The sequence below is a fragment of the Electrona antarctica genome (assembly GCF_951216825.1).
Source record: "Electrona antarctica genome assembly, chromosome: 16".
NCBI classification, from domain to species: domain Eukaryota; kingdom Metazoa; phylum Chordata; class Actinopteri; order Myctophiformes; family Myctophidae; genus Electrona; species Electrona antarctica.
The window spans coordinates 968,339-995,024 of NC_136797.1; the positions used below are offsets into that span (position 1 = coordinate 968,339).

General features: G+C 47.3%; 1 protein-coding gene across 1 annotated transcript in view; it reads left to right on the forward strand.

Annotated features, from left to right (window-relative positions):
- Positions 1-27: 27 nt before the first annotated feature.
- Positions 28-26,686, forward strand: part of LOC306940276 (receptor-interacting serine/threonine-protein kinase 4-like) — a gene marked incomplete at its 5' end in the record, with an annotated part of 44,850 nt that continues 18,191 nt past the window's right edge. The window contains 6 exons of the mRNA XM_079525298.1: positions 28-159; positions 3,017-3,172; positions 8,860-8,996; positions 12,220-12,248; positions 13,074-13,229; positions 16,552-16,634. Coding sequence (XP_079381424.1) covers positions 28-159; positions 3,017-3,172; positions 8,860-8,996; positions 12,220-12,248; positions 13,074-13,229; positions 16,552-16,634 — 693 coding nt within the window. The remainder of the gene's footprint in view (positions 160-3,016; positions 3,173-8,859; positions 8,997-12,219; positions 12,249-13,073; positions 13,230-16,551; positions 16,635-26,686) is intronic.

The window sequence follows — 26,686 nt, forward strand, 5'->3', positions numbered from 1 at the left end:
AAGGACCTGCTTCGTGAGGCTGACCTGATGCGACGGGCAGAGAGCCCCTACGTCATCAGGGTATGGGGGGTCTTCAGGGGCTGCAGACCCTCCTCCGACTTCATACACGTTGGTCTGGTCATGGAGCTGATGGAGAGAGGGGCTCTGGACTCCCTACAGGTCAGTCCGATGGTTTGGTCATGGAGGGAGGGTCTCTGGACTCCCTACAGGTCAGTCTGATGGTCTGGTCATGGAGGGAGGGTCTCTGGACTCCCTACAGGTCAGTCTGATGGTCTGGTCATGGAGGGAGGGTCTCCTTACAGGTCAGTCTGATGGTCTGGTCATGGAGGGAGGGTCTCCTTACAGGTCAGTCTGATGGTCTGGTCATGGAGGGAGGGTCTCCTTACAGGTCAGTCTGATGGTCTGGTCATGGAGGGAGGGTCTCCTTACAGGTCAGTCTGATGGTCTGGTCATGGAGAGAGGGTCTCCTTACAGGTCAGTCTGATGGTCTGGTCATGGAGGGAGGGTCTCTGGACTCCTTACAGGTCAGTCTGATGGTCTGGTCATGGGGTCATGGGGCGACTGTGGCTCAAGAGGTAGAGCAGGTCGTCCAATGATCCATGGGTCGGCGGTTCGAATCCCGGCTCCTCCTGTCTACATGTCGAAGTGTCCTTGGGCAAGACACTGAACCCCAAATTGCTCCCGATGTGCTGGTTGGTACCTTGCATGGCTTCCGCCGCAATTGGTGTATGAATGTGTGTGTGAATGGGTGAATGTAATGCACAATCTATGTAAAGCGCCTTGGATAAAGGCACTATATAAATGCACTATTTACCATTTATGGAGGGAGGGTCTCCTTACAGGTCAGTCTGATGGTCTGGTCATGATGGAGGGTCTCCTTACAGGTCAGTCTGATGGTCTGGTCATGATGGAGGGTCTCCTTACAGGTCAGTCTGATGGTCTGGTCATGATGGAGGGTCTCCTTACAGGTCAGTCTGATGGTCTGGTCATGATGGAGGGTCTCCTTACAGGTCAGTCTGATGGTCTGGTCATGAGGGAGGGTCTCCTTATAGGTCAGTCTGATGGTCTGGTCATGGAGGGAGGGTCTCCTTACAGGTCAGTCTGATGGTCTGGTCATGGAGGGAGGGTCTCCTTACAGGTCAGTCTGATGGTCTGGTCATGGAGGGAGGGTCTCCTTACAGGTCAGTCTGATGGTCTGGTCATGGAGGGAGGGTCTCCTTACAGGTCAGTCTGATGGTCTGGTCATGGAGGGAGGGTCTCCTTACAGGTCAGTCTGATGGTCTGGTCATGGAGGGAGGGTCTCCTTACAGGTCAGTCTGATGGTCTGGTCATGGAGGGAGGGTCTCCTTACAGGTCAGTCTGATGGTCTGGTCATGGAGGGAGGGTCTCCTTACAGGTCAGTCTGATGGTCTGGTCATGGAGGGAGGGTCTCCTTACAGGTCAGTCTGATGGTCTGGTCATGGAGGGAGGGTCTCCTTACAGATCAGATGTTTTGATTGGCTCCTCCAATACGTGGCGTGTGAAGATTACGTCATAATGGCAGCAAAGTCTATGGACTGAGGGCAGATTCTTTTAAAAAAGGGGTCTTTTAAATCCCCTGCAGAATTATCTGTATTTGGCTGCGGACCCCGGGTTCGAACCGGGAACGTACCGTTGAATCACTGCCGCCCTAGGCTTTCTATGGCAGAGGCGTGCGTGCGTGTGTGCGTGTATGCGTGTGTGTGTGTGTGTTTGTGCGTGTGTGCGTGTGTGCGCGTGTGTGCGTGTGTGCGTGTGTGTGTGTGTGTGTGTGTGTGTGTGTGTGTGTGTGTGTGTGTGTGTGTGTGTGTGTGTGCGTGTGTGTGTGTGTGTGTGTGTTCTGCGTCAATTTAAGAACGGTGCAGGCGACACATGGGCAACTGGCGGCCCGGGGGCCACATGCGGCCCCACTATGCGGAACTATAGTGGCCCTCTGGAGTGAGTGTGGAACTATAGTGGCCCTCTGGAGTGAGTGTGGAACTATAGTGGCCCTCTGGAGTGAGTGTGGAACTATAGTGGCCCTCTGGAGTGAGTGTGGAACTATAGTGGCCCTCTGGAGTGAGGTGTGGAACTATAGTGGCCCTCTGGAGTGAGTGTGGAACTATAGTGGCCCTCTGTAGTGAGTGTGGAACTATAGTGGCCCTCTGGAGTGAGTGTGGAACTATATAGTGGCCCTCTGGAGTGAGTGTGGAACTATAGTGGCCCTCTGGAGTGAGGTGTGGAACTATAGTGGCCCTCTGGAGTGAGTGTGGAACTATAGTGGCCCTCTGGAGTGAGTGTGGAACTATAGTGGCCCTCTGTAGTGAGTGTGGAACTATAGTGGCCCTCTGGAGTGAGTGTGGAACTATAGTGGCCCTCTGGAGTGAGTGTGGAACTATAGTGGTCCTCTGGAGTGAGTGTGGAACTATATAGTGGCCCTCTGGAGTGAGTGTGGAACTATAGTGGCCCTCTGGAGTGAGGTGTGGAACTATAGTGGCCCTCTGGAGTGAGTGTGGAACTATAGTGGCCCTCTGGAGTGAGTGTGGAACTATAGTGGCCCTCTGGAGTGAGTTTGGAACTATAGTGGCCCTCTGGAGTGAGTGTGGAACTATAGTGGCCCTCTGGAGTGAGGTGTGGAACTATAGTGGCCCTCTGGAGTGAGTGTGGAACTGTAGTGGCCCTCTGGAGTGAGTGTGGAACTATAGTGGCCCTCTGGAGTGAGGTGTGGAACTATAGTGGCCCTCTGGAGTGAGTGTGGAACTATAGTGGCCCTCTGGAGTGAGTGTGGAACTATAGTGGCCCTCTGGAGTGAGTGTGGAACTATAGTGGCCCTCATCGTCAAAGTTGCCCACCCCTGACGATCAGAAATCAGCAGAGAGAGACCGACGTTTGCGCTACTCTATGCCGTATTGAAGTTGACTCAGACCCAGACGTTAATTATTTCCCTGGAAATAAAAACGTCTGGGTTTCCGAGGCTAATGCCGCCCCTAATGAAATGTTTCTGTCCCCCCCTCTCCAGAACAAACTAAAGGACCTCCCACCCTGGTCTCTGGTGTTTCGATTGGTCCACCAAGTGGCTCTGGGCATGAACTACCTTCACAGTCTGACTCCTCCCCTCATCCACCGAGACCTGAAGCCTGGCAACGTGCTGCTGGACTCAGGACTGAATGCCAAGGTGAGCCTACTGGTGGTCTGAATGGGTCTACACCTGGTGGTCTACACCTGGTGGTCTACACGAGTCTACACCTGTTGGTCTACACCTGGTGGTCTACACCTGGTGGTCTGAATGGGTCTACACCTGGTGGTCTACACCTGGTGGTCTACACCTGGTGGTCTGAATGAGTCTACACCTGGTGGTCTACACCTGGTGGTCTGAATGGGTCTACACCTGATGGTCTACACCTGGTGGTCTGAATGGGTCTACACCTGGTGGTCTGAATGGGTCTACACCTGGTGGTCTACACCTGGTTGTCTACACGAGTCTACACCTGGTGGTCTACACCTGGTGGTCTGAATGGGTCTACACCTGGTGGTCTACACCTGGTTGTCTACACGAGTCTACACCTGTTGGTCTACACCTGGTGGTCTACACCTGGTGGTCTGAATGGGTCTACACCTGGTGGTCTACACCTGGTGGTCTGAATGGGTCTACACCTGGTGGTCTGAATGGGTCTACACCTGGTGGTCTGAATGGGTCTACACCTGGTGGTCTACACCTGGTGGTCTACACCTGGTGGTCTGAATGGGCCACACCTGGTGGTCTGAATGGTCTGCAGGTCTACACCTGGTGGTCTACACCTGGTGGTCTGAATGGGTCTACACCTGGTGGTCTACACCTGGTGGTCTACACCTGGTGGTCTGAATGGGTCTACACCTGGTGGTCTACACCTGGTGGTCTACACCTGGTGGTCTACACCTGGTGGTCTGAATGGGTCTACACCTGGTGGTCTGAATGGGTCTACACCTGGTGGTCTACACCTGGTGGTCTACACCTGGTGGTCTACACCTGGTGGTCTGAATGGGTCTACACCTGGTGGTCTACACCTGGTGGTCTACACCTGGTGGTCTACACCTGGTGGTCTACACCTGGTGGTCTACACCTGGTGGTCTGAATGGGTCTACACCTGGTGGTCTACACCTGGTGGTCTACACCTGGTGGTCTACACCTGGTGGTCTACACCTGGTGGTCTGAATGGGTCTACACCTGGTGGTCTACACCTGGTGGTCTGAATGGGTCTACACCTGGTGGTCTGATGGGTCTACACCTGGTGGTCTGAATGGGTCTACACCTGGTGGTCTGAATGGGTCTACACCTGGTGGTCTACACCTGGTGGTCTACACCTGGTGGTCTGAATGGGTCTACACCTGGTGGTCTACACCTGGTGGTCTGAATGGGTCTACACCTGGTGGTCTACACCTGGTGGTCTGAATGGGTCTACACCTGGTGGTCTACACCTGGTGGTCTGAATGGGTCTACACCTGGTGGTCTACACCTGGTGGTCTGAATGGGTCTACACCTGGTGGTCTACACCTGGTGGTCTACACCTGGTGGTCTACACCTGGTGGTCTGAATGGGTCTACACCTGGTGGTCTACACCTGGTGGTCTACACCTGGGTGGTCTACACCTGGGGGTCTGAATGGGTCTACACCTGGTGGTCTACACCTGGTGGTCTACACCTGGTGGTCTGAATGGGTCTACACCTGGTGGTCTACACCTGGTGGTCTGAATGGGTCTACACCTGGTGGTCTGAATGGGTCTACACCTGGTGGTCTACACCTGGTGGTCTACACCTGGTGGTCTGAATGGTCTGCAGGTCTACACCTGTTGAATGGACAGCTTATGCTTCGCTCACAGCAGCTATAAAAGTTACAATTTACAATGTCGGCATTTATCAGACGCTTTTAATCCAGAGTGATTTACATTAAGCAAGAACAACAAACATGGCACGTCATATACATAAAGAAATAGTTATCATGAATCATGAATCATACGTAAGCTAAGAACCTAACAGTGGAATGTCTACAGTATATAATTAAACTATGCATATATACTATAGTGATATGTTTACATGAAATGCTGTCTAAATACAAAACTACAAAGCGAGCGACGCAGTTTATAGGCTATCTGTCACTGAGTCTTTTATTGATTGATTGATTGATTGATTGATTGATTGATTGAAGTATTTATTAACAGTTTGCAGAATGGGTTCATTTCACAATAAAAGCACAACTCAATACAGAGACTGTTACTGTTGGTCGACACACTGATACAGCATTACACTGGTTTACAACACGGTCCACCATCTTCAATTCATCACAACATTTAGATAATATACAAAAAACAGGAAATCATGTAAGGAGGTAAAAGGGAAAGGAAACATATACAGTGAGGGTGGGGGGGGGGATTCATATTTTATTTACGAGGGGCCAGTTTGGAATCGCAGCCGTCCGTAGGTGCCCTTTGAGAGCGGTTTTGAAGGAGTCATGGGATTCACGTCTTAGTCAAGTCTTAGTGGTTGTTGGTGGTTTGGTAACATTTAGTCAAGTCTTAGTGGTTGTTGGTTCGGTAACATTTAGTCAAGTCTTAGTGGTTGTTGGTTTGGTAACATTTAGTCAAGTCTTAGTGGTTGTTGGTGGTTTGGTAACATTTAGTCAAGTCTTAGTGGTTGTTGGTTTGGTAACATTTAGTCAAGTCTTAGTGGTTGTTGGTTTGGTAACATTTAGTCAAGTCTTAGTGGTTGTTGGTGGTTTGGTAACATTTAGTCAAGTCTTAGTGGTTGTTGGTAGGGTTTGGTAACATTTAGTCAAGTCTTAGTGGTTGTTGGTGGTTTGGTAACATTTAGTCAAGTCTTAGTGGTTGTTGGTAGGGTTTGGTAACATTTAGTCAAGTCTTAGTGGTTGTTGGTTTGGTAAGCGATAAGCGACAGTAAAGACATATAAAATGCTTATTGTACTGTTAAAGAACAGGTCGATAAGCGACAGTAAAGACATATAAAATGCTTATTGTACTGATAAAGAACAGGTCGATAAGCGACAGTAAGGCATATAAAATGCTTATTGTACTGATAAAGAGGGAACTGGCTGACGACATGGAAAAGAATAATGACCTCCAGGAGAGACGATGGTGGCGCAACACTCGGTCAACGGTCAACCCTTTAACACTAGGGTGTGTGTGTGTGTGTGTGTGTGTGTGTGTGTGTGTACGTGTGTGCATTTGTGTGTGTGTGTGTGTGTGTGTGCGTGTGTGTGCGTGTGTGTGCGTGTGTGTGTGTGTGTATGTGCGTGTGTGTACGTGTGTGTGTGTACGTGTGTGTACGTGCAGAGATGGGATTTGAAATACGTATTTGAAATACTTTTTTGTATTTTGTAATTTGTATTTTGCTGGGATGGAAGAAATTAGATGTATTTTGTATCTAAATACTTTCAGATCTAGTATTTTCTGTATTTCAAATACATAAAATACTCTTTTTGGTTTTAATGTAATTTTATTCTCAAATGTTAAAATTTACACAGCCTCAGGTTTAAACTGTAGGGGCAAAACACATGCACCCACGCACACAACACAACACAATGTGTGATGTCACTTCTGATTGGCTTACACTCAAATTGAACCACAAATGAGAGGCAGAGTAGGGCGGGCCTTGAGTTGAGACTTTACCTCACATCTCCAAGTTGCAACTAAATGATTACTTGTGGACATTTCCCCAGAGATAAAAGGTGTATTAATCTAAACATGATTATTGGATATTGCAAGCTAAGGCAAGCTTACAACATGACATATTTAAATATTAGTAAAGTAGTGGAAGGTGGAGGGAGGCTTTAGAGCTGGGCATGTCTGACTCTGTGGACAGGCAGAACATGTGGACACATGGAACTGAACAGAACAGGGCACACCAAACAACCAACATGTTATAATAAATATATTTGTTCTACTGTGGAGCCTAAATGTGCAGGTGCAGTACTATTTCAACACAGTGTGGGTGTATAATTCTATTTTTGGTGTTTTGTTTGGCTGGATCAGTCACAAAAAACACACCTGACTGCAATTAATGTCATTAAAAAGTAACAGTTGCCACCTAGTGGCACAACTGCTGTTTGTTTTAAACAGCAGTTCAATATAAAACCTGTCCATGCCCTCTTTGAACTCTTAATACTTTAAACTAGACCATTTACATTTTAGATGAGTCACCACTTTTATGAGTTTATAGTAAATCAGCTTTCAAAAGACTGTAGGTTTTGTTTTTGGCTGGGTGGACTAGCCTTCATCCAATCAGGATAGAGAGGGGCCTTCCACCAATCAGGATCGAACGTGGCTTGGTGTGTGTGCTGTTAGCCTGTTGCGTGTCCCCCCCCACTGTAGTGCGTGTGCATGTGCACATTTCCAAATCACCCAAATCACTGAATGCTCCTTTAATTGATAATCTATTCATCTTAGTCATTAGTATCTTGTTTACTTATCTTGTTTTTTATTGTTGGTTTAAATGTACAATTGGTGGTAGGCCAGAGGCCTAATCAATCAATCAATCTCTTTCTACATTTTTCTAGAAGTCAAAGAGGAGTGACAGTGATGAATCAGATGGCCCATCTTTGTTTGGTAATCTATGAGTTGCCATTCCTTTGTGGGTCCTGTTTGATACAGTTTTAGCACATTGATTTGCTTAAAATATAAAGTGTATCATTCTTAAAGGACCACATCACCATTTTTCAACATCTCTTCATATAATTGGTCCTCACTAATGTTCATGATAAAACACCACCATTTTTTCCTACTCAGTCTGTGTCTCATAGGAGGGCTTTGGGCAGTTCGGACACCCGTCCACCAGTGACATCATCATTAGGCATATTTTTTTTAAACAAGATTTGTTTTAAAATACATTTAGATTTGTATTATCGTGAGAATGATGGCTTCAACTTTTGCATTGCAACTTTTCAGGAAAAGAAAGCCTGCCGTTTCTATTAGCTTGGATTCACCATCGATGATGTCACTGGTGGACGGGTTTCTGAACTGCCCACAGCCTTCCTATGAGACACAGACTGTGTAGGAAAAAATTGTGGCATTTTATCATGAACATTAGTTAGGACCAATTATAGGAAGAGAAGTTGAAAAGTGGTGAAGTGGTCCTTTAATAATCTTCAATGTATTAGACATTCTGACAGGTCATTAGTTTAATATTTGGCAATCAATTATGAATTTACTTATCATTATATACATTTTCATGAAAATGTATTTTCATGTATCTTCAAAATACAAAATACGTATTTGTATCTCAAATACATTTCTCAGACCAGCATTTGTATTTTGTATTTAAATACATTTTTTGACCCAGTATGTATTTTGCCCATCTCTGTGTATTTGTGTGCATGTGTGCGTCAATTTAACTAAGCTGCAGACCTTCAGAAATCAGAAGTGACATTAGCACTACTGTAAGGCGAATGGAAGCGGACTCAAGCCCAGACTGTTTTTTCTTCTCTTCCTCTGGGTTTCCGAGGATATTGTGGTATTGGTTCTATGCCAGGGGAATAGGTAGATTTTCTGAAATGTACCACTCAATCCTCCCACCCTCTGTACACCAAATCAACTGTCTCTCTCCTTCCCCTCTCTCTCTCTCTCTCTCTCTCCCCCCCCCCCTCTCTCTCTCTCTCTCTCTCTCCCCCCCCCCTCTCTCTCTCTCTCTCCCCCCCTCTCTCTCTCTCTCCCCCCCCCTCTCTCCCTCCCTCCCTCTCTCTCTCCCCCCCCCTCTCTCTCTCTCTCTCTCTCTCTCTCTCCCCCCCCCCTCTCTGTCTCTCTCTCTCTCTCTCCCCCCCCCACACTCTCTCTCTCTCTCTATCTCTCTCTCTCTCTCTCTCTCTCTCTCGTCCAGATCACTGACTTTGGCCTCGCCAAGTTCGTCACCAACGTGACGTCGACTCGTCTCAAGGGGGCGGGGACACCGTTCTTCATGCCTCCAGAGGCCTTCTCCCCGTCCTACACATCTGAATGCTCCTTTGATGTCTACAGGTACCTATAAGTACCCTACAGGTACCTTCTCCATCCATCTGAATGCTCCTTTGATGTCTACAGGTACCTATAAGTACCCTACAGGTATCCTTCAGTACCCTACAGGTATCCTTCAGTACCCTACAGGTACCTATAAGTACCCTACAGGTACCTTCTCCATCCATCTGAATGCTCCTTTGATGTCTACAGGTATTCATTCCTTCTCCATCCATCCATCTGGATGTTCCTTTGATGTCTACAGGTATTCATTCCTCCTCCATCCATCCATCTGGATGTTCCTTTGATGTCTACAGGTATTCATTCCTTCTCCATCCATCCATCTGGATGTTCCTTTGATGTCTACAGGTATTCATTCCTCCTCCATCCATCCATCTGGATGTTCCTTTGATGTCTACAGGTATTCATTCCTTCTCCATCCATCCATCTGAATGCTCCTTTGATGTCTACAGGTATTCATTCCTTCTCCATCCATCCATCTGAATGCTCCTTTGATGTCTACAGGTATTCATTCCTTCTCCATCCATCCATCTGGATGCTCCTTTGAAGTCTACAGGTATTCATTCCTTCTCCATCCATCCATCTGAATGCTCCTTTGATGTCTACAGGTATTCATTCCTTCTCCATCCATCCATCTTCAACCGCTTATCCGTAGTCAGGTCGCGGGGGCAACAGCTCCAGCAGAGAGCTCCAGACTTCCCTCTCCAGAGCAACATTAGTGACTTCCTCCTGGGGGATCCCGAGACGTCCCAAGGCCAGTGAGTCGATGTGTTTCCTTTCCATCGGGTCCTTGGTCTGCCCCGGGGTCTCCTCCCAGTGGAGATATAATCCATCTGGTCCTTGGTCAGCCCCGGGGTCTCCTCCCAGTGGAGATATAATCCATCTGGTCCTTGGTCTGCCCCGGAGTCTCCTCCCAGTGGAGATATAATCCATCGGGTCCTTGGTCTGCCCCGGGGTCTCCTCCCAGTGGAGATATAATCCATCTGGTCCTTGGTCTGCCCCGGGGTCTCCTCCCAGTGGAGATATAATCCATCTGGTCCTTGGTCTGCCCCGGGGTCTCCTCCCAGTGGAGATATAATCCATCTGGTCCTTGGTCTGCCCCGGGGTCTCCTCCCAGTGGGACGTGCCTCGAGGACCTCCCTAGGGAGACGCCAGAGAGGCATCCTAAATTCCTAACGAGCTGGCTCCTTTCCAGGCGAAGAAACAGTGTGACTGAACTTCTCACCCTATCTCTAAGGGAGATGAACTTCTCACCCTATCTCTAATGGAGGTGAACTTCTCACCCTATCTCTAAGGGAGATGCCAGCCACCCGTCGAAGAAAACTCATTCCGGCCGCTTATATTTGCGACCTTATTCTGTGGGTTATGACCCACACTTTATGACCATAGTTGAGAGTAGGAACGAAGATTGCTCGGTAGACGGAGAGCTTTGCCTTCTGGCTCAACTCTCTTTTCGTCACAACAGTGTGGTACAGCGACTGCAATACCGCCCCTGCAGCTCCGATTCTCCGGCTGATCTCCTTCTCCGTCCTCCCCTCACTCGTGAACAAGCACCCGTTTTCGACTGGTATCAATGGACAAGACCGCAGTTATCAGTTAGGATCAGTACGAATTTTTCGAGCTAGTATGGGCATGCTCTGCCGACCCAACGGCTCAGTCGGTAGTTCTCCGTGATTATTTCGCTTGATAATCACTGATGTCCTGACGGAGGCGCGCCGTGTCTGGTGGCCTTGAGCCACGTGAGGCACCGCCGAGCAAGGCGCCAGCCGAGCGAGTCGCCGTGTCGAGCGTTGCGAAGGCCACCAGACCCGACTCAGCGCCGTCCGAGTTATGTTCCGATAGGCAGAGAATAGTATATATTAGTAGCCCCTAGTTTCCATGCACCGACAATAGTTGGAAATGACACGTGCACCAGGGGGAAACCTTGACCAGGCTACTATGGTGAGTAGGCCAGTATGGCCATACTGGGCCCATAAGATGCATGATAAACGGACATACTGGGCCCATAAGATCGTATGATAACGGTCGAATCCGCTAGAACAAGACCCCAAGATCCTTCACCTGGGGTAATGCCTCATTCCCTACCCGACTGCACAATCCACCGGGTTCCTGCTGAGAACCATGGCCTCAGGTTTGGAGACGCTGATCCTCATCCCAGCCGCCTTACACTGGGCTGCAAAGCGGTCCAGTGAGAGCTGAAGGTCTTGGACCGATGGTGCCATCAGGACCACATCATCTGCAAAAAGCAGTGATGCAACCCTTAGCTCACCGAGCCGAATACCCTCTCCTCCACGACTTCGCCTCGAGATCCTGTCCATGGAAATCACAAATCTCCAAGATAATCTTTGACTGTACTTCTCTGTGTGTCACTGCATAGAATATCCTACACAATCTTTGAATGCTGACCTGCTGTAGAGTTCATGTTGATATTTCTGTTTAGATACATTTGTGTTTACATTCATGTAGCTTCTTATGGGCAGATGTACGCTAAGTGACAACAACAGACAACAACAACAACACAAGATGTAATTTCGTCTAGTTGCTATTTAGTTATTTTTGTTAGTGTTTTTATTTGGCAAACTATCAAAGTGATGCTGAGAATGAGTAGCTAATGGAATGTGTTCTGTGTGTGATGGTGAATGAGTAGCTAATGGAATGTGTTCTGTGTGTGATGGTGAATGAGTAGCTAATGGAATGTGTTCTGCAGTGTGTGATGGTGAATGAGTAGCTAATGGAATGTGTTCTGTGTGTGATGGTGAATGAGTAGCTAATGGAATGTGTTCTGTGTGTGATGGTGAATGAGTAGCTAATGGAATGTGTTCTGTGTGTGATGGTGAATGAGTAGCTAATGGAATGTGTTCTGTGTGTGATGGTGAATGAGTAGCTAATGGAATGTGTTCTGTGTGTGATGGTGAATGAGTAGCTAATGGAATGTGTTCTGTGTGTGATGGTGAATGAGTAGCTAATGGAATGTGTTCTGTGTGTGATGGTGAATGAGTAGCTAATGGAATGTGTTCTGTGTGTGATGGTGAATGAGTAGCTAATGGAATGTGTTCTGTGTGTGATGGTGAATGAGTAGCTAATGGAATGTGTTCTGTGTGTGATGGTGAATGAGTAGCTAATGGAATGTGTTCTGTGTGTGATGGTGAATGAGTAGCTAATGGAATGTGTTCTGTGTGAGATGAAGTGTAAAGTAATGACTGATGAATGTCTCTTTTGGTTCCAGTTTTGCCGTTCTGCTGTGGAGCGTTTTGAGTGAGTAAAAATTCTCTCTCTTGATCAAAATAGAATCCATTTTCGTTTTTCCTGCATCGTCTATATTATTTCTCGCTTCAAATGTTTTCAAAAACATTATTTTGCAACTTTATTTTTGCAGAGCAACGTTAGCTGTAAATGACATTGTATGTTTGTTTACATGATGTTGGATACGGCATGAATACAAAAACAAAAACAATTACGGATCTCTCGGCCGATAATGGCCCGTTTGGATGTTGGTGTTATAATGACCCCTACTTTATAACAGGTGTTATAATGACCCCTACTTTATAACAGGTGTTATAATGACCCCTACTTTATAACAGGTGTTATAATGACCCCTACTTTATAACTGGTGTTATAATGACCCCTACTTTATAACAGGTGTTATAATGACCCCTACTTTATAACAGGTGTTATAATGACCCCTACTTTATAACTGGTGTTATAATGACCCCTACTTTATAACTGGTGTTATAATGACCCCTACTTTATAACAGGTGTTATAATGACCCCTACTTTATAACAGGTGTTATAATGACCCCTACTTTATAACACATGCTATAATGACCCCTACTTTATAACAGGTGTTATAATGATCCCTACTTTATAACAGGTGTTATAATGACCCCTACTTTATAACACATGCTATAATGCCTTATAAGTGCATTTCGATGCATTATAACACATAGACCCGACCTTTCAGTGAAGTGTTCCCCATGACTCATTGTTTCAGCCTCACAGAGTCCACTGTTTATTCAACAATAAGAATCAATAAAATGTAATATTATTAAGGTTTCTCTTCTAATCATCCATCTTCCTCAGATACTGGCCACGGCGTAGCAGAGTTCGATGTCCAGCAAGGAGGAAGACCACCGCTAGACGTTGTTAAAGGAATGAAGGCTTCAGGACTGGAGGAGCTGATCAAACTCATGGAGAGATGCTGGCACCAGAACCCTCGCCGAAGACCCACTTTTACAGGTGAGAATATGAGACTGGCACCAGAACCCTCGTCGAAGACCCACTTTTACAGGTGAGAATATGAGACTGGCACCAGAACCCTCGTCGAAGACCCACTTTTGCAGGTGAGAATATGAGACTGGCACCAGAACCCTCGCCGAAGACCCACTTTTACAGGTGATAATATGAGACTGGCACCAGAACCCTCGCCGAAGACCCACTTTTACAGGTGAGAATATGAGACTGGCACCAGAACCCTCGCCGAAGACCCACTTTTACAGGTGAGAATACCAGTAAAAAAAACAACACGAACCAAAGAAACAGCACCCTCTAGCGTCGGTGACGTCACACTGCAGCTTCATATGAGAGGTAGAATACAGCAGTGAAGTTGAGAGCAGAATAAAACTGAGAGCAACAGTTTGGGCTGAAAGATCATTAAAGACTGTATGCTCAGCATCGCTTTGTCTGATTGGCTGAATTCACCTTGTGTGTTTCCCAGGAGTCAGCCCAGTTCCTAATCCAGACAACAGTCTTGTCAAAACTTGACTATTGTAACTCCCTTCTTACTGGCCTACTGGCATGGTAAGCCTCTCCAACTGACCCAAAATGCCGCAGCTCGCTTGATCTTCAACCAGCCAAAATTCTCACACGTCTCCCCCCTTCTCCACTCCCTCCTGGCTCCTGGTCGCTGCCCCTCCCCCTTCTCCGCTCCCTCCATTGGCTCCCGGTCGCTGCCCGCACAGTACAAAGTACAAAACTCTGACGCTGGCATTCAAAGCAACCAAAGGTACGGCTCCTCCATATCTTGCAAGTCTGATCGGACCCTACAAACCCTCCAGTCTGATCGGACCCTACAAACCCTCCAGTCTGATCGGACCCTACAAACCCTCCAGTCTGATTGGACCCTACAAACCCTCCAGTCTGATCGGACCCTAAAAACCCTCCAGCGAGCTCAGATCAGCCGACGCAGGGAGGCTGGAATTACCATCGTTTGTCATGCTGCCCATAGACATATAAACGTAGACGCCTCTTCCGGCTCTGGGGGCCTCTGGGGGCCGTGTGCCCATGCTCTGGGGGCCTCTGGGGGCCGTGTGCCCATGCTCTGGGGGCCTCTGGGGGCCGTGTGCCCATGCTCTGGGGGCCGTGTTCCCATGCTCTGGGGGCCTCTGGGGGCCGTGTGCCCATGCTCTGGGGGCCTCTGGGGGCTGTGTGCCCATGCTCTGGGGGCCTCTGGGGGCTGTGTGCCCATGCTCTGGGGGCCTCTGGGGGCTGTGTGCCCATGCTCTGGGGGCCTCTGGGGACCGTGTGCCCATGCTCTGGGGGCCTCTGTGGTCCGTGTTCCCATGCTCTGGGGGCCTCTGGGGCCCGTGTGCCCATGCTCTGGGGTCCGTGTGCCTATGCTCTGGGGGCCGTGTTCCCATGCTCTGGGGGCCTCTGGGGTCCGTGTGACCATGCTCTGGGGGCCTCTGGGGGCCGTGTGCCCATGCTCTGGGGGCCGTGTTCCCATGCTCTGGGGGCCTCTGGGGCCTGTGTGCCCATGCTCTGGGGGCCGTGTGCCCATGCTCTGGGGGTCGTGTGGCCATGCTCTGGGGGCCTCTGGGGGCCTCTGGGTTCCTTGCGAAGCATCAAACTGCAATACTTACAAATAGCCTGCAAAGAATTTATTGACAGGAAGTAACTCATAACAAGGTGGATTTTTATGAAACAAACACTTTTTAATATAATCATATAGTACTTTTCTGTTTGGATGAATGGGCTGTCATTGGGAAGTTGTACCTAGTTAGCACCTTGCTAGCAAGATGGCCACGGTCTGAATAAGGTCAATAGTCCAGAGCTGTGTTCCCAGGTAGGACGGGGGAGGGGAAACACAACAGGGCAACAAAGGGGAAAACATAAGGAAGGCGACCCAGGCATGGCACGCTCTAAGCACAGAGCGGGACAGCGCTAAAAACACCCTGGACAACACTCCACACGTCCCAGACTCTTCTCGCTTCTCTAAAACCCTCTGGACAACGCTCCACACGTCCCAGACTCTTCTCCCTTCTCTAAAACACCCTGGACAACACTCCACACGTCCTAGACTCTTCTCCCTTCTCTAAAACACCCTGGACAACACTCCACACGTCCCAGACTCTTCTCGCTTCTCTAAAACACCCTGGATAACACTCCACACGTCCCAGACTCTTCTCGCTTCTCTAAAACACCCTGGACAACACTCCACACGTCCCAGACTCTTCTCGCTTCTCTAAAACACCCTGGACAACACTCCACACGTCCCAGACTCTTCTCGCTTCTCTAAAACACCCTGGACAACGCTCCACACGTTCCAGACTCTTCTCGCTTCTCTAAAACACCCTGGACAACGCTCCACACGTCCCAGACTCTTCTCCCTTCTCTAAAACACCCTGGACAACGCTCCACGCGTCGCAGACTCTTCTCCCTTCTCTAAAACACCCTGGACAACGCTCCACACGTCCCTGACTCTTCTCCCTTCTCTAAAACACCCTGGACAACGCTCCACACGTCCCAGACTCTTCTCCCTTCTCTAAAACACCCTGGACAACACTCCACACGTCCCAGACTCTTCTCGCTTCTCTAAAACACCCTGGACAACACTCCACACGTCCCAGACTCTTCTCGCTTCTCTAAAACACCCTGGACAACGCTCCACACGTCCCAGACTCTTCTCCCTTCTCTAAAACACCCAGGACAACACTCCACACGTCCCAGACTCTTCTCGCTTCTCTAAAACACCCTGGACAACGCTCCACACATCCCAGACTCTTCTCGCTTCTCTAAAACACCCTGGAAAACGCTCCACACGTCCCAGACTCTTCTCCCTTCTCTAAAACACCCTGGACAACGCTCCACGCGTCCCAGACTCTTCTCCCTTCTCTAAAACACCCTGGACAACGATCCACGCGTCCCATACTCTTCTCCCTTCTCTAAAACACCCTGGACAACACTCCACACGTCCCAGACTCTTCTCCCTTCTCTAAAACACCCTGGAAAACGCTCCACACGTCCCAGACTCTTCTCCCTTCTCTAAAACACCCTGGACAACGCTCCACGCGTCCCAGACTCTTCTCCCTTCTCTAAAACACCCTGGACAACGATCCACGCGTCCCAGACTCTTCTCCCTTCTCTAAAACACCCTGGACAACGCTCCACGCGTCCCAGACTCTTCTCCCTTCTCTAAAACACCCTGGTCAACGCTCAATGCCTAAATTGTGTGTGTGTGTGTGTGTGTGTGTGTGTGTGTGTGTGTGTGTGTGTGTGTGTGTGTGTGTGTGTGTGTGTGTGTGTGTGTGTGTGTGTGTGTGTGTGTGTGTGTTGTTCCCAGAATGCACTGCTGTGACAGAAGGCCTGTATGAGAAGCACCAGCGTGGGATCAATGCTGCCGTTTACCAAGTGCAGGAGAAACTGGTAATGATTACATGTAACTAAATACTTTAAACTGGTAATGATTACATGTAACTAAATACTTTAAACTGGTAATGATTACATGTAACTAAATACTTTAAACTGGTAATGATTACATGTAACTAAATACTTTAAACTGGTAATGATTACATGTAACTAAATACTTTAAACTGGTAATGATTACATGTAACTAAATACTTTAAACTGGTAATGATTACATGTAACTAAATACTTTAAACTGGTAATGATTACATGTAACTAAATACTTTAAACTGGTAATGATTACATGTAACTAAATACTTTAAACTGGTAATGATTACATGTAACTAAATACTTTAAACTGGTAATGATTACATGTAACTAAATACTTTAAACTGGTAATGATTACATGTAACTAAATACTTTAAACTGGTAATGATTACATGTAACTAAATACTTTAAACTGGTAATGATTACATGTAACTAAATACTTTAAACTGGTAATGATTACATGTAACTAAATACTTTAAACTGGTAATGATTACATGTAACTAAATACTTTAAACTGGTAATGATTACATGTAACTAAATACTTTAAACTGGTAATGATTACATGTAACTAAATACTAATGATTAGTGGAGTCTAAAATAATCGATCCAGCAGCTTTATGTAAGGGATAATGTCTGGCTAGGTGGTCATTGTAGGGAGATAATTCACCTCCTTTATGTAAGGGATGATGTCTGGCTAGGTGGTCGTTGTAGGGAGATAATTCACCTCCTTTATGTAAGGGATAATGTCTGGCTAGCTGGTTGTTGTAGGGAGATAATTCACCTCCTTTATGTAAGGGATAATGTCTGGCTAGGTGGTCGTTGTAGGAGATAATTCACCTCCTTTATGTAAGGGATGTCTGGCTAGGTGGTCGTTGTAGGGAGATAATTCACCTCCTTTATGTAAGGGATAATGTCTGGCTAGGTGGTCATTGTAGGGAGATAATTCACCTCCTTTATGTAAGGATAATGTCTGGCTAGGTGGTCATTGTAGGGAGATAATTCACCTCCTTTATGTAAGGGATAATGTCTGGCTAGCTGGTTGTTGTAGGGAGATAATTCACCTCCTTTATGTAAGGGATAATGTCTGGTTAGGTGGTCGTTGTAGGGAGATAATTTACCTCCTTTATGTAAGGGATAATGTCTGGCTAGGTGGTCGTTGTAGGGAGATAATTCACCTCCTAATGTCTGGCTAGGTGGTCGTTGTAGGGAGATAATTCACCTCCTTTATGTAAGGGATAATGTCTGGCTAGGTGGTCGTTGTAGGGAGATAATTCACCTCCTTTATGTAAGGGATAATGTCTGGCTAGGTGGTCGTTGTAGGGAGATAATTCACCTCCTTTATGTAAGGGATAATGTCTGGCTAGGTGGTCGTTGTAGGGAGATAATTCACCTCCTTTATGTAAGGGATAATGTCTGGCTAGGTGGTCGTTGTAGGGAGATAATTCACCTCCTTTATGTAAGGGATAATGTCTGGCTAGGTGGTCGTTGTAGGGAGATAATTCACCTCCTTTATGTAAGGGATAATGTCTGGCTAGGTGGTCGTTGTAGGGAGATAATTCACCTCCTTTATGTAAGGGATAATGTCTGGCTAGGTGGTCGTTGTAGGGAGATAATTCACCTCCTTTATGTAAGGATAATGTCTGGCTAGGTGGTCGTTGTAGGGAGATAATTCACCTCCTTTATGTAAGGGATAATGTCTGGCTAGGTGGTCGTTGTAGGGAGATAATTCAGCTCCTTTATGTAAGGGATAATGTCTGGCTAGCTGGTCGTTGTAGGGAGATAATTCAGCTCCTTTATGTAAGGGATAATGTCTGGCTAGCTGGTCGTTGTAGGGAGATAATTCACCTCCTTTATGTAAGGGATAATGTCTGGCTAGGTGGTCGTTGTAGGGAGATAATTCACCTCCTTTATGTAAGGGATAATGTCTGGCTAGGTGGTCATTGTAGGGAGATAATTCACCTCCTTTATGTAAGGGATAATGTCTGGCTAGGTGGTCGTTGTAGGGAGATAATTCACCGACAGGGAGTTTAACCACCGACGCAAAGCGGAGGTGGTGAATCACCATCACAAGAGGATTTATCTCCCGACAACGACCACCTAGCCAGACATTATCCCGCTTATTATACGGGTACTTTAAATAAATTGACCCAAAACACAACAAAACCGCAGGTGGTTGCGGTAATGAAAGTGTCGCGCTGGCCAGCGTCTGCCCAGCGGAAAACAAGGAAGTGAGTTGATTAAATAGAATCCATTTCCGGGTACTGCTTCGTCTATTTCTCGCTCAAATGTTATCCAAAAGATTTTGAGAGCAATAATGTTTAGCTGCAAATGTCACTGTGTGTGTGTGTTTACATGGCTGTCATGTTGGAAACAGCAGTAGGCCTAAGTCAAGCAGGGCGCAGCAGGTGCTCAGAGGGTTTGATTAGACATCGGTCTGTTATAGAGCGGAGCGGTCTGTTATAGAGTGGAGTGGTCTGTTATAGAGTGGTCTGTTATAGAGTGGTCTGTTATAGAGTGGTCTGTTATAGAGTGGTCTGTTATAGAGCGGTCTGTTATAGAGTGGAGCGGTCTGTTATAGAGTGGTCTGTTATAGAGTGGTCTGTTATAGAGCGGTCTGTTATAGAGCAGTCTGTTATAGAGTGGTCTGCTATAGAGTGGTCTGTTATAGAGCGGTCTGTTATAGAGCGGTCTGTTATAGAGTGGAGCGGTCTGTTATAGAGTGGTCTGTTAAAGAGTGGTCTGTTATAGAGTGGTCTGTTATAGAGCAGAGCGGTCTGTTATAGAGTGGTCTGTTATAGAGTGGTCTGTTATAGAGCGGTCTGTTATAGAGCGGAGCGGTCTGTTATAGAGCGGTCTGTTATAGAGCGGTCTGTTATAGAGCAGAGCGGTCTGTTATAGAGTGGTCTGTTATAGAGCAGAGCGGTCTGTTATAGAGTGGTCTGTTATAGAGCGGTCTGTTATAGAGTGGTCTGTTATAGAGTGGTCTGTTATAGAGCGGTCTGTTATAGAGCGGAGCGGTCTGTTATAGAGCGGTCTGTTATAGAGTGGTCTGTTATAGAGTGGTCTGTTATAGAGTGGAGCGGTCTGTTATAGAGTGGAGCGGTCTGTTATAGAGTGGAGCGGTCTGTTATAGAGCGGAGCGGTCTGTTATAGAGTGGTCTGTTATAGAGCGGAGCGGTCTGTTATAGAGCGGTCTGTTATAGAGTGGTCTGTTATAGAGCGGTCTGTTAGAGAGCGGTCTGTTATAAAGCGGTCTGTTATAGAGCGGAGCGGTCTGTTATAGAGTGGTCTGGTCTGTTATAGAGCGGTCTGTTATAGAGCGGTCTGTTATAGAGTGGAGCGGTCTGTTATAAAGCGGTCTGTTATAGAGCGGAGCGGTCTGTTATAGAGCGGAGCGGTCTGTTATAGAGCGGTCTGGTCTGTTATAGAGCGGTCTGTTATAGAGCGGAGCGGTCTGTTATAAAGCGGTCTGTTATAGAACGGAGCGGTCTGTTATAGAGTGGTCTGTTATAGAGTGGTCTGTTATAGAGTGGAGTGGTCTGTTATAGAGTGGTCTGTTATAGAGTGGTCTGTTATAGAGCAGTCTGTTATAGAGTGGAGTGGTCTGTTATAGAGTGGTCTGTTATAGAGCGGTCTGTTATAGAGTGGAGTGGTCTGTTATAGAGTGGTCTGTTATAGAGCAGTCTGTTATAGAGTGGAGTGGTCTGTTATAGAGTGGTCTGTTATAGAGCGGTCTGTTATAGAGCGGTCTGTCATAGAGCGGTCTGTCATAGAGCGGTCTGTTATAGAGCGGAGCGGTCTGTTATAGAGCGGTCTGTTATAGAGCGGTCTGTTATAGAGTGGTCTGTTATAGAGCGGAGCGGTCTGTTATAGAGTGGTCTGTTATAGAACGGAGCGGTCTGTTATAAAGCGGTCTGTTATAGAGCGGAGCGGTCTGTTATAAAGCGGTCTGTTATAGAACGGAGCGGTCTGTTATAGAGCGGTCTGTTATAGAGTGGTCTGTTATAGAACGGAGCGGTCTGTTATAGAGCGGTCTGTTATAGAGTGGTCTGTTATAGAGTGGTCTGTTATAGAGTGGTCTGTTATAGAGCGGTCTGTTCTAGAGCGGTCTGTTATAGAGCGGTCTGTTATAGAGCGGAGCGGTCTGTTATAGAGTGGAGCGGTCTGTTATAGAGTGGTCTGTTCTAGAGCGGTCTGTTATAGAGTGGTCTGTTATAGAGCGGAGCGGTCTGTTATACAGTGGAGCGGTCTGTTATAGAGCGGTCTGTCATAGAGCGGTCTGTCATAGAGCGGTCTGTTATAGAGCGGAGCGGTCTGTTATAGAGCGGAGCGGTCTGTTATAGAGCGGTCTGTTACAGAGTGGTCTGTTATAGAGTGGTCTGTTATAGAGCGGTCTGTTATAGAGCGGAGCGGTCTGTTATAGAGCGGTCTGTTATAGAGCGGTCTGTTATAGAGCAGAGCGGTCTGTTATAGAGTGGTCTGTTATAGAGCAGAGCGGTCTGTTATAGAGTGGTCTGTTATAGAGCGGTCTGTTATAGAGTGGTCTGTTATAGAGTGGTCTGTTATAGAGCGGTCTGTTATAGAGCGGAGCGGTCTGTTATAGAGCGGTCTGTTATAGAGTGGTCTGTTATAGAGTGGTCTGTTATAGAGTGGAGCGGTCTGTTATAGAGTGGAGCGGTCTGTTATAGAGTGGAGCGGTCTGTTATAGAGCGGAGCGGTCTGTTATAGAGTGGTCTGTTATAGAGCGGAGCGGTCTGTTATAGAGCGGTCTGTTATAGAGTGGTCTGTTATAGAGCGGTCTGTTAGAGAGCGGTCTGTTATAAAGCGGTCTGTTATAGAGCGGAGCGGTCTGTTATAGAGTGGTCTGGTCTGTTATAGAGCGGTCTGTTATAGAGTGGTCTGTTATAGAGTGGAGCGGTCTGTTATAAAGCGGTCTGTTATAGAGCGGATCGGTCTGTTATAGAGCGGAGCGGTCTGTTATAGAGCGGTCTGGTCTGTTATAGAGCGGTCTGTTATAGAGCGGAGCGGTCTGTTATAAAGCGGTCTGTTATAGAACGGAGCGGTCTGTTATAGAGTGGTCTGTTATAGAGTGGTCTGTTATAGAGTGGAGTGGTCTGTTATAGAGTGGTCTGTTATAGAGTGGTCTGTTATAGAGCAGTCTGTTATAGAGTGGAGTGGTCTGTTATAGAGTGGTCTGTTATAGAGCGGTCTGTTATAGAGTGGAGTGGTCTGTTATAGAGTGGTCTGTTATAGAGCAGTCTGTTATAGAGTGGAGTGGTCTGTTATAGAGTGGTCTGTTATAGAGCGGTCTGTTATAGAGCGGTCTGTCATAGAGCGGTCTGTCATAGAGCGGTCTGTTATAGAGCGGAGCGGTCTGTTATAGAGCGGTCTGTTATAGAGCGGTCTGTTATAGAGTGGTCTGTTATAGAGCGGAGCGGTCTGTTATAGAGTGGTCTGTTATAGAACGGAGCGGTCTGTTATAAAGCGGTCTGTTATAGAGCGGAGCGGTCTGTTATAAAGCGGTCTGTTATAGAACGGAGCGGTCTGTTATAGAGCGGTCTGTTATAGAGTGGTCTGTTATAGAACGGAGCGGTCTGTTATAGAGCGGTCTGTTATAGAGTGGTCTGTTATAGAGTGGTCTGTTATAGAGTGGTCTGTTATAGAGCGGTCTGTTCTAGAGCGGTCTGTTATAGAGCGGTCTGTTATAGAGCGGAGCGGTCTGTTATAGAGTGGAGCGGTCTGTTATAGAGTGGTCTGTTCTAGAGCGGTCTGTTATAGAGTGGTCTGTTATAGAGCGGAGCGGTCTGTTATACAGTGGAGCGGTCTGTTATAGAGCGGTCTGTCATAGAGCGGTCTGTCATAGAGCGGTCTGTTATAGAGCGGAGCGGTCTGTTATAGAGCGGAGCGGTCTGTTATAGAGCGGTCTGTTACAGAGTGGTCTGTTATAGAGCGGTCTGTTATAGAGCGGAGCGGTCTGTTATAGAGCGGTCTGTTATAGAGCGGAGCGGTCTGTTATAGAGTGGTCTGTTATAGAGTGGTCTGTTATAGAGCGGTCTGTCATAGAGCGGTCTGTTATAGAGCGGAGCGGTCTGTTATAGAGTGGTCTGTTATAGAGTGGTCTGTTATAGAGTGGTCTGTTATAAAGCGGTCTGTTATAGAGTGGAGTGGTCTGTTATAGAGCGGTCTGTTATAGAGCGGTCTGTTATAGAGTGGTCTGTTATAGAGTGGTCTGTTATAGAGTGGTCTGTCATAGAGCGGTCTGTTATAGAGCGGAGCGGTCTGTTATAAAGCGGTCTGTTATAGAGCGGAGCGGTCTGTTATAGAGTGGAGCGGTCTGTTATATAGCGGAGCGGTCTGTTATAGAGCGGAGCGGTCTGTTATAGAGTGGTCTGTTATAGAGTGGAGCGGTCTGTTATAGAGTGGAGCGGTCTGTTATATAGCGGAGCGGTCTGTTATAGAGTGGAGCGGTCTGTTATAGAGTGGAGCGGTCTGTTATAGAGTGGTCTGTTATAGAGCGGTCTGTTATAGAGCGGAGCGGTCTGTTATAGAGTGGAGCGGTCTGTTATAGAGTGGAGCGGTCTGTTATAGAGTGGAGCGGTCTGTTATAGAGTGGAGCGGTCTGTTATAGAGCGGTCTGTTATAGAGTGGTCTGTTATAGAGTGGTCTGTTATAGAGCGGTCTGTTAGAGAGCGGAGCGGTCTGTTATAGAGTGGTCTGTTATAGAGTGGTCTGTTATAGAGTGGTCTGTTATAGAGCGGTCTGTTATAGAGCGGTCTGTTATAGAGCGGTCTGTTATAGAGTGGTCTGTTATAGAGTGGTCTGTTATAGAGTGGTCTGTTATAGAGTGGTCTGTTATAGAGTGGTCTGTTATAGAGCGGTCTGTTATAGAGCGGTCTGTTATAGAGTGGTCTGTTATAGAGTGGTCTGTTATAGAGTGGTCTGTTATAGAGCGGTCTGTTATAGAGTGGTCTGTTATAGAGTGGTCTGTTATAGAGTGGTCTGTTATAGAGCGGTCTGTTATAGAGTGGTCTGTTATAGAGTGGTCTGTTATAGAGCGGTCTGTTATAGAGTGGTCTGTTATAGAGTGGAGCGGTCTGTTATAGAGTGGTCTGTTAGAGAGCGGTCTGTTAGAGAGCGGAGCGGTCTGTTATAAAGCGGTCTGTTATAGAGCGGAGCGGTCTGTTATAAAGCGGTCTGTTATAGAGCGGTCTGTTATAGAGCGGAGCGGTCTGTTATAAAGCGGTCTGTTATAGAGTGGTCTGTTATAGAACGGAGCGGTCTGTTATAAAGCCGTCTGTTATAGAGTGGTCTGTTATAGAGCGGTCTGTTATAGAGCGGAGCGGTCTGTTATAAAGCGGTCTGTTATAGAGCGGTCTGTTATAGAACGGAGCGGTCTGTTATAAAGCGGTCTGTTATAGAGTGGTCTGTTATAGAGCGGTCTGTTATAGAGCGGTCTGTTATAAAGCGGTCTGTTATAGAACGGAGCGGTCTGTTATAAAGCGGTCTGTTATAGAGTGGTCTGTTATAAAGCGGTCTGTTATAGAGTGGTCTGTTATAGAGTGGTCTGTTATAGAGTGGTCTGTTATAGAGCGGAGCGGTCTGTTATAGAACGGAGCGGTCTGTTATAAAGCGGTCTGTTATAGAGCGGAGCGGTCTGTCATAGAGTGGTCTGTTATAGAGCGGTCTGTTATAGAGCGGAGCGGTCTGTTATAGAATGGAGCGGTCTGTTATAGAGCGGTCTGTTATAGAGCGGTCTGTTATAAAGCGGTCTGTTATAGAGTGGTCTGTTATAGAGCGGTCTGTTATAGAGCGGTCTGTTATAGAACGGAGCGGTCTGTTATAAAGCGGTCTGTTATAGAGCGGTCTGTTATAAAGCGGTCTGTTATAGAGTGGTCTGTTATAGAGCGGTCTGTTATAGAGTGGTCTGTTATAGAGCGGTCTGTTATAGAGTGGAGCGGTCTGTTATAGAGCGGTCTGTTATAGAGCAGTCTGTTATAGAGTGGTCTGTTATAGAGCGGAGAGGTCTGTTATAGAGTTGTATGTTATAGAGCGGAGCGGTCTGTTATAGAGCGGAGCGGTCTGTTATAGAGTGGTCTGTTATAGAGTGGTCTGTTATAGAGCGGTCTGTTATAGAGTGGAGCTGTCTGTTATAGAGTGGAGCGGTCTGTTATAGAGTGGAGCGGTCTGTTATAGAGCGGTCTGTTATAGAGCGGAGCGGTCTTTTATAGAGTGGAGCGGTCTGTTATAGAGTGGTCTGTTATAGAGTGGAGCGGTCTGTTATAGAGTGGTCTGTTATAGAGCGGTCTGTTATAGAGCAGAGCGGTCTGTTATAGAGCGGTCTGTTATAGAGCGGAGCGGTCTGTTATAGAGTGGAGCGGTCTGTTATAGAGTGGTCTGTTATAGAGCAGAGCTGTCTGTTATAGAGCGGAGCGGTCTGTTATAGAGCGGTCTGTTATAGAGCGGAGCGGTCTGTTATAGAATGGTCTGTTATAGAGTGGAGCGGTCTGTTATATAGCGGTCTGTTATAGAATGGAGCGGTCTGTTATATAGCGGTCTGTTATAGAGCGGAGCGGTCTGTTATAGAGTGGTCTGTTATAGAGTGGAGCGGTCTGTTATAGAGCGGAGCGGTCTGTTATAGAGCGGTCTGTTATAGAGTGGAGCGGTCTGTTATAGAGCGGAGCGGTCTGTTATAGAGTGGAGCGGTCTGTTATAGAGTGGAGCGGTCTGTTACAGAGTGGTCTGTTATAGAGTGGAGCGGTCTGTTATAGAGTGGTCTGTTATAGAGCGGAGCGGTCTGTTATAGAGTGGAGCGGTCTTTTATAGAGTGGTCTGTTATAGAGTGGAGCGGTCTGTTATAGAGTGGTCTGTTATAGAGTGGAGCGGTCTGTTATAGAGCGGAGCGGTCTGTTATAGAGTGGTCTGTTATAGAGTGGAGCGGTCTGTTATAGAGTGGTCTGTTATAGAGCGGAGCGGTCTGTTATAGAGCGGAGCGGTCTGTTATAGAGTGGAGCGGTCTGTTATAGAGCGGTCTGTTATAGAGCGGTCTGTTATAGAGTGGAGCGGTCTGTTATAGAGTGGAGCGGTCTGTTATAGAGCGGAGCGGTCTGCTATAGAGTGGAGCGGTCTGTTATAGAGTGGAGCGGTCTGTTATAGAGCGGTCTGTTATAGAGCAGAGCGGTCTGTTATAGAGCGGAGCGGTCTGTTATAGAGTGGAGCGGTCTGTTATAGAGCGGAGCGGTCTGTTATAGAGTGGAGCGGTCTGTTATAGAGTGAAGCGGTCTGTTATAGAGTGGAGCGGTCTGTTATAGAGCGGAGCGGTCTGTTATAGAGTGGAGCGGTCTGTTATAGAGCGGAGCGGTCTGTTATAGAGTGGAGCGGTCTGTTATAGAGCGGAGCGGTCTGTTATAGAGTGGAGCGGTCTGTTATAGAGCGGTCTGTTATAGAGTGGAGCGGTCTGTTATAGAGTGGTCTGTTATAGAGCGGAGCGGTCTGTTATAGAGCGGAGTGGTCTGTTATAGAGCGGTCTGTTATAGAGCGGTCTGTTATAGAGCGGTCTGTTATAGAGCAGAGTGGTCTGTTATAGAGCGGTCTGTTATAGAGTGGTCTGTTATAGAGTGGTCTGTTATAGAGCGGTCTGTTATAGAGCGGATCGGTCTGTTATAGAGCGGTCTGTTATAGAGCGGAGCGGTCTGTTATAGAGCGGTCTGTTATAGAGCGGTCTGTTATAGAGCGGAGTGGTCTGTTATAGAGCGGAGCGGTCTGTTATAGAGTGGTCTGTTATAGAGTGGTCTGTTATAGAGTGGAGCGGTCTGTTATAGAGTGGTCTGTTATAGAGTGGAGCGGTCTGTTATAGAGCGGGGCGGTCTGTTATAGAGTGGTCTGTTATAGAGTGGTCTGTTATAGAGTGGAGCGGTCTGTTATAGAGTGGTCTGTTATAGAGTGGAGCGGTCTGTTATAGAGCGGAGCGGTCTGTTATAGAGTGGAGCGGTCTGTTATAGAGCGGAGCGGTCTGTTATAGAGCGGAG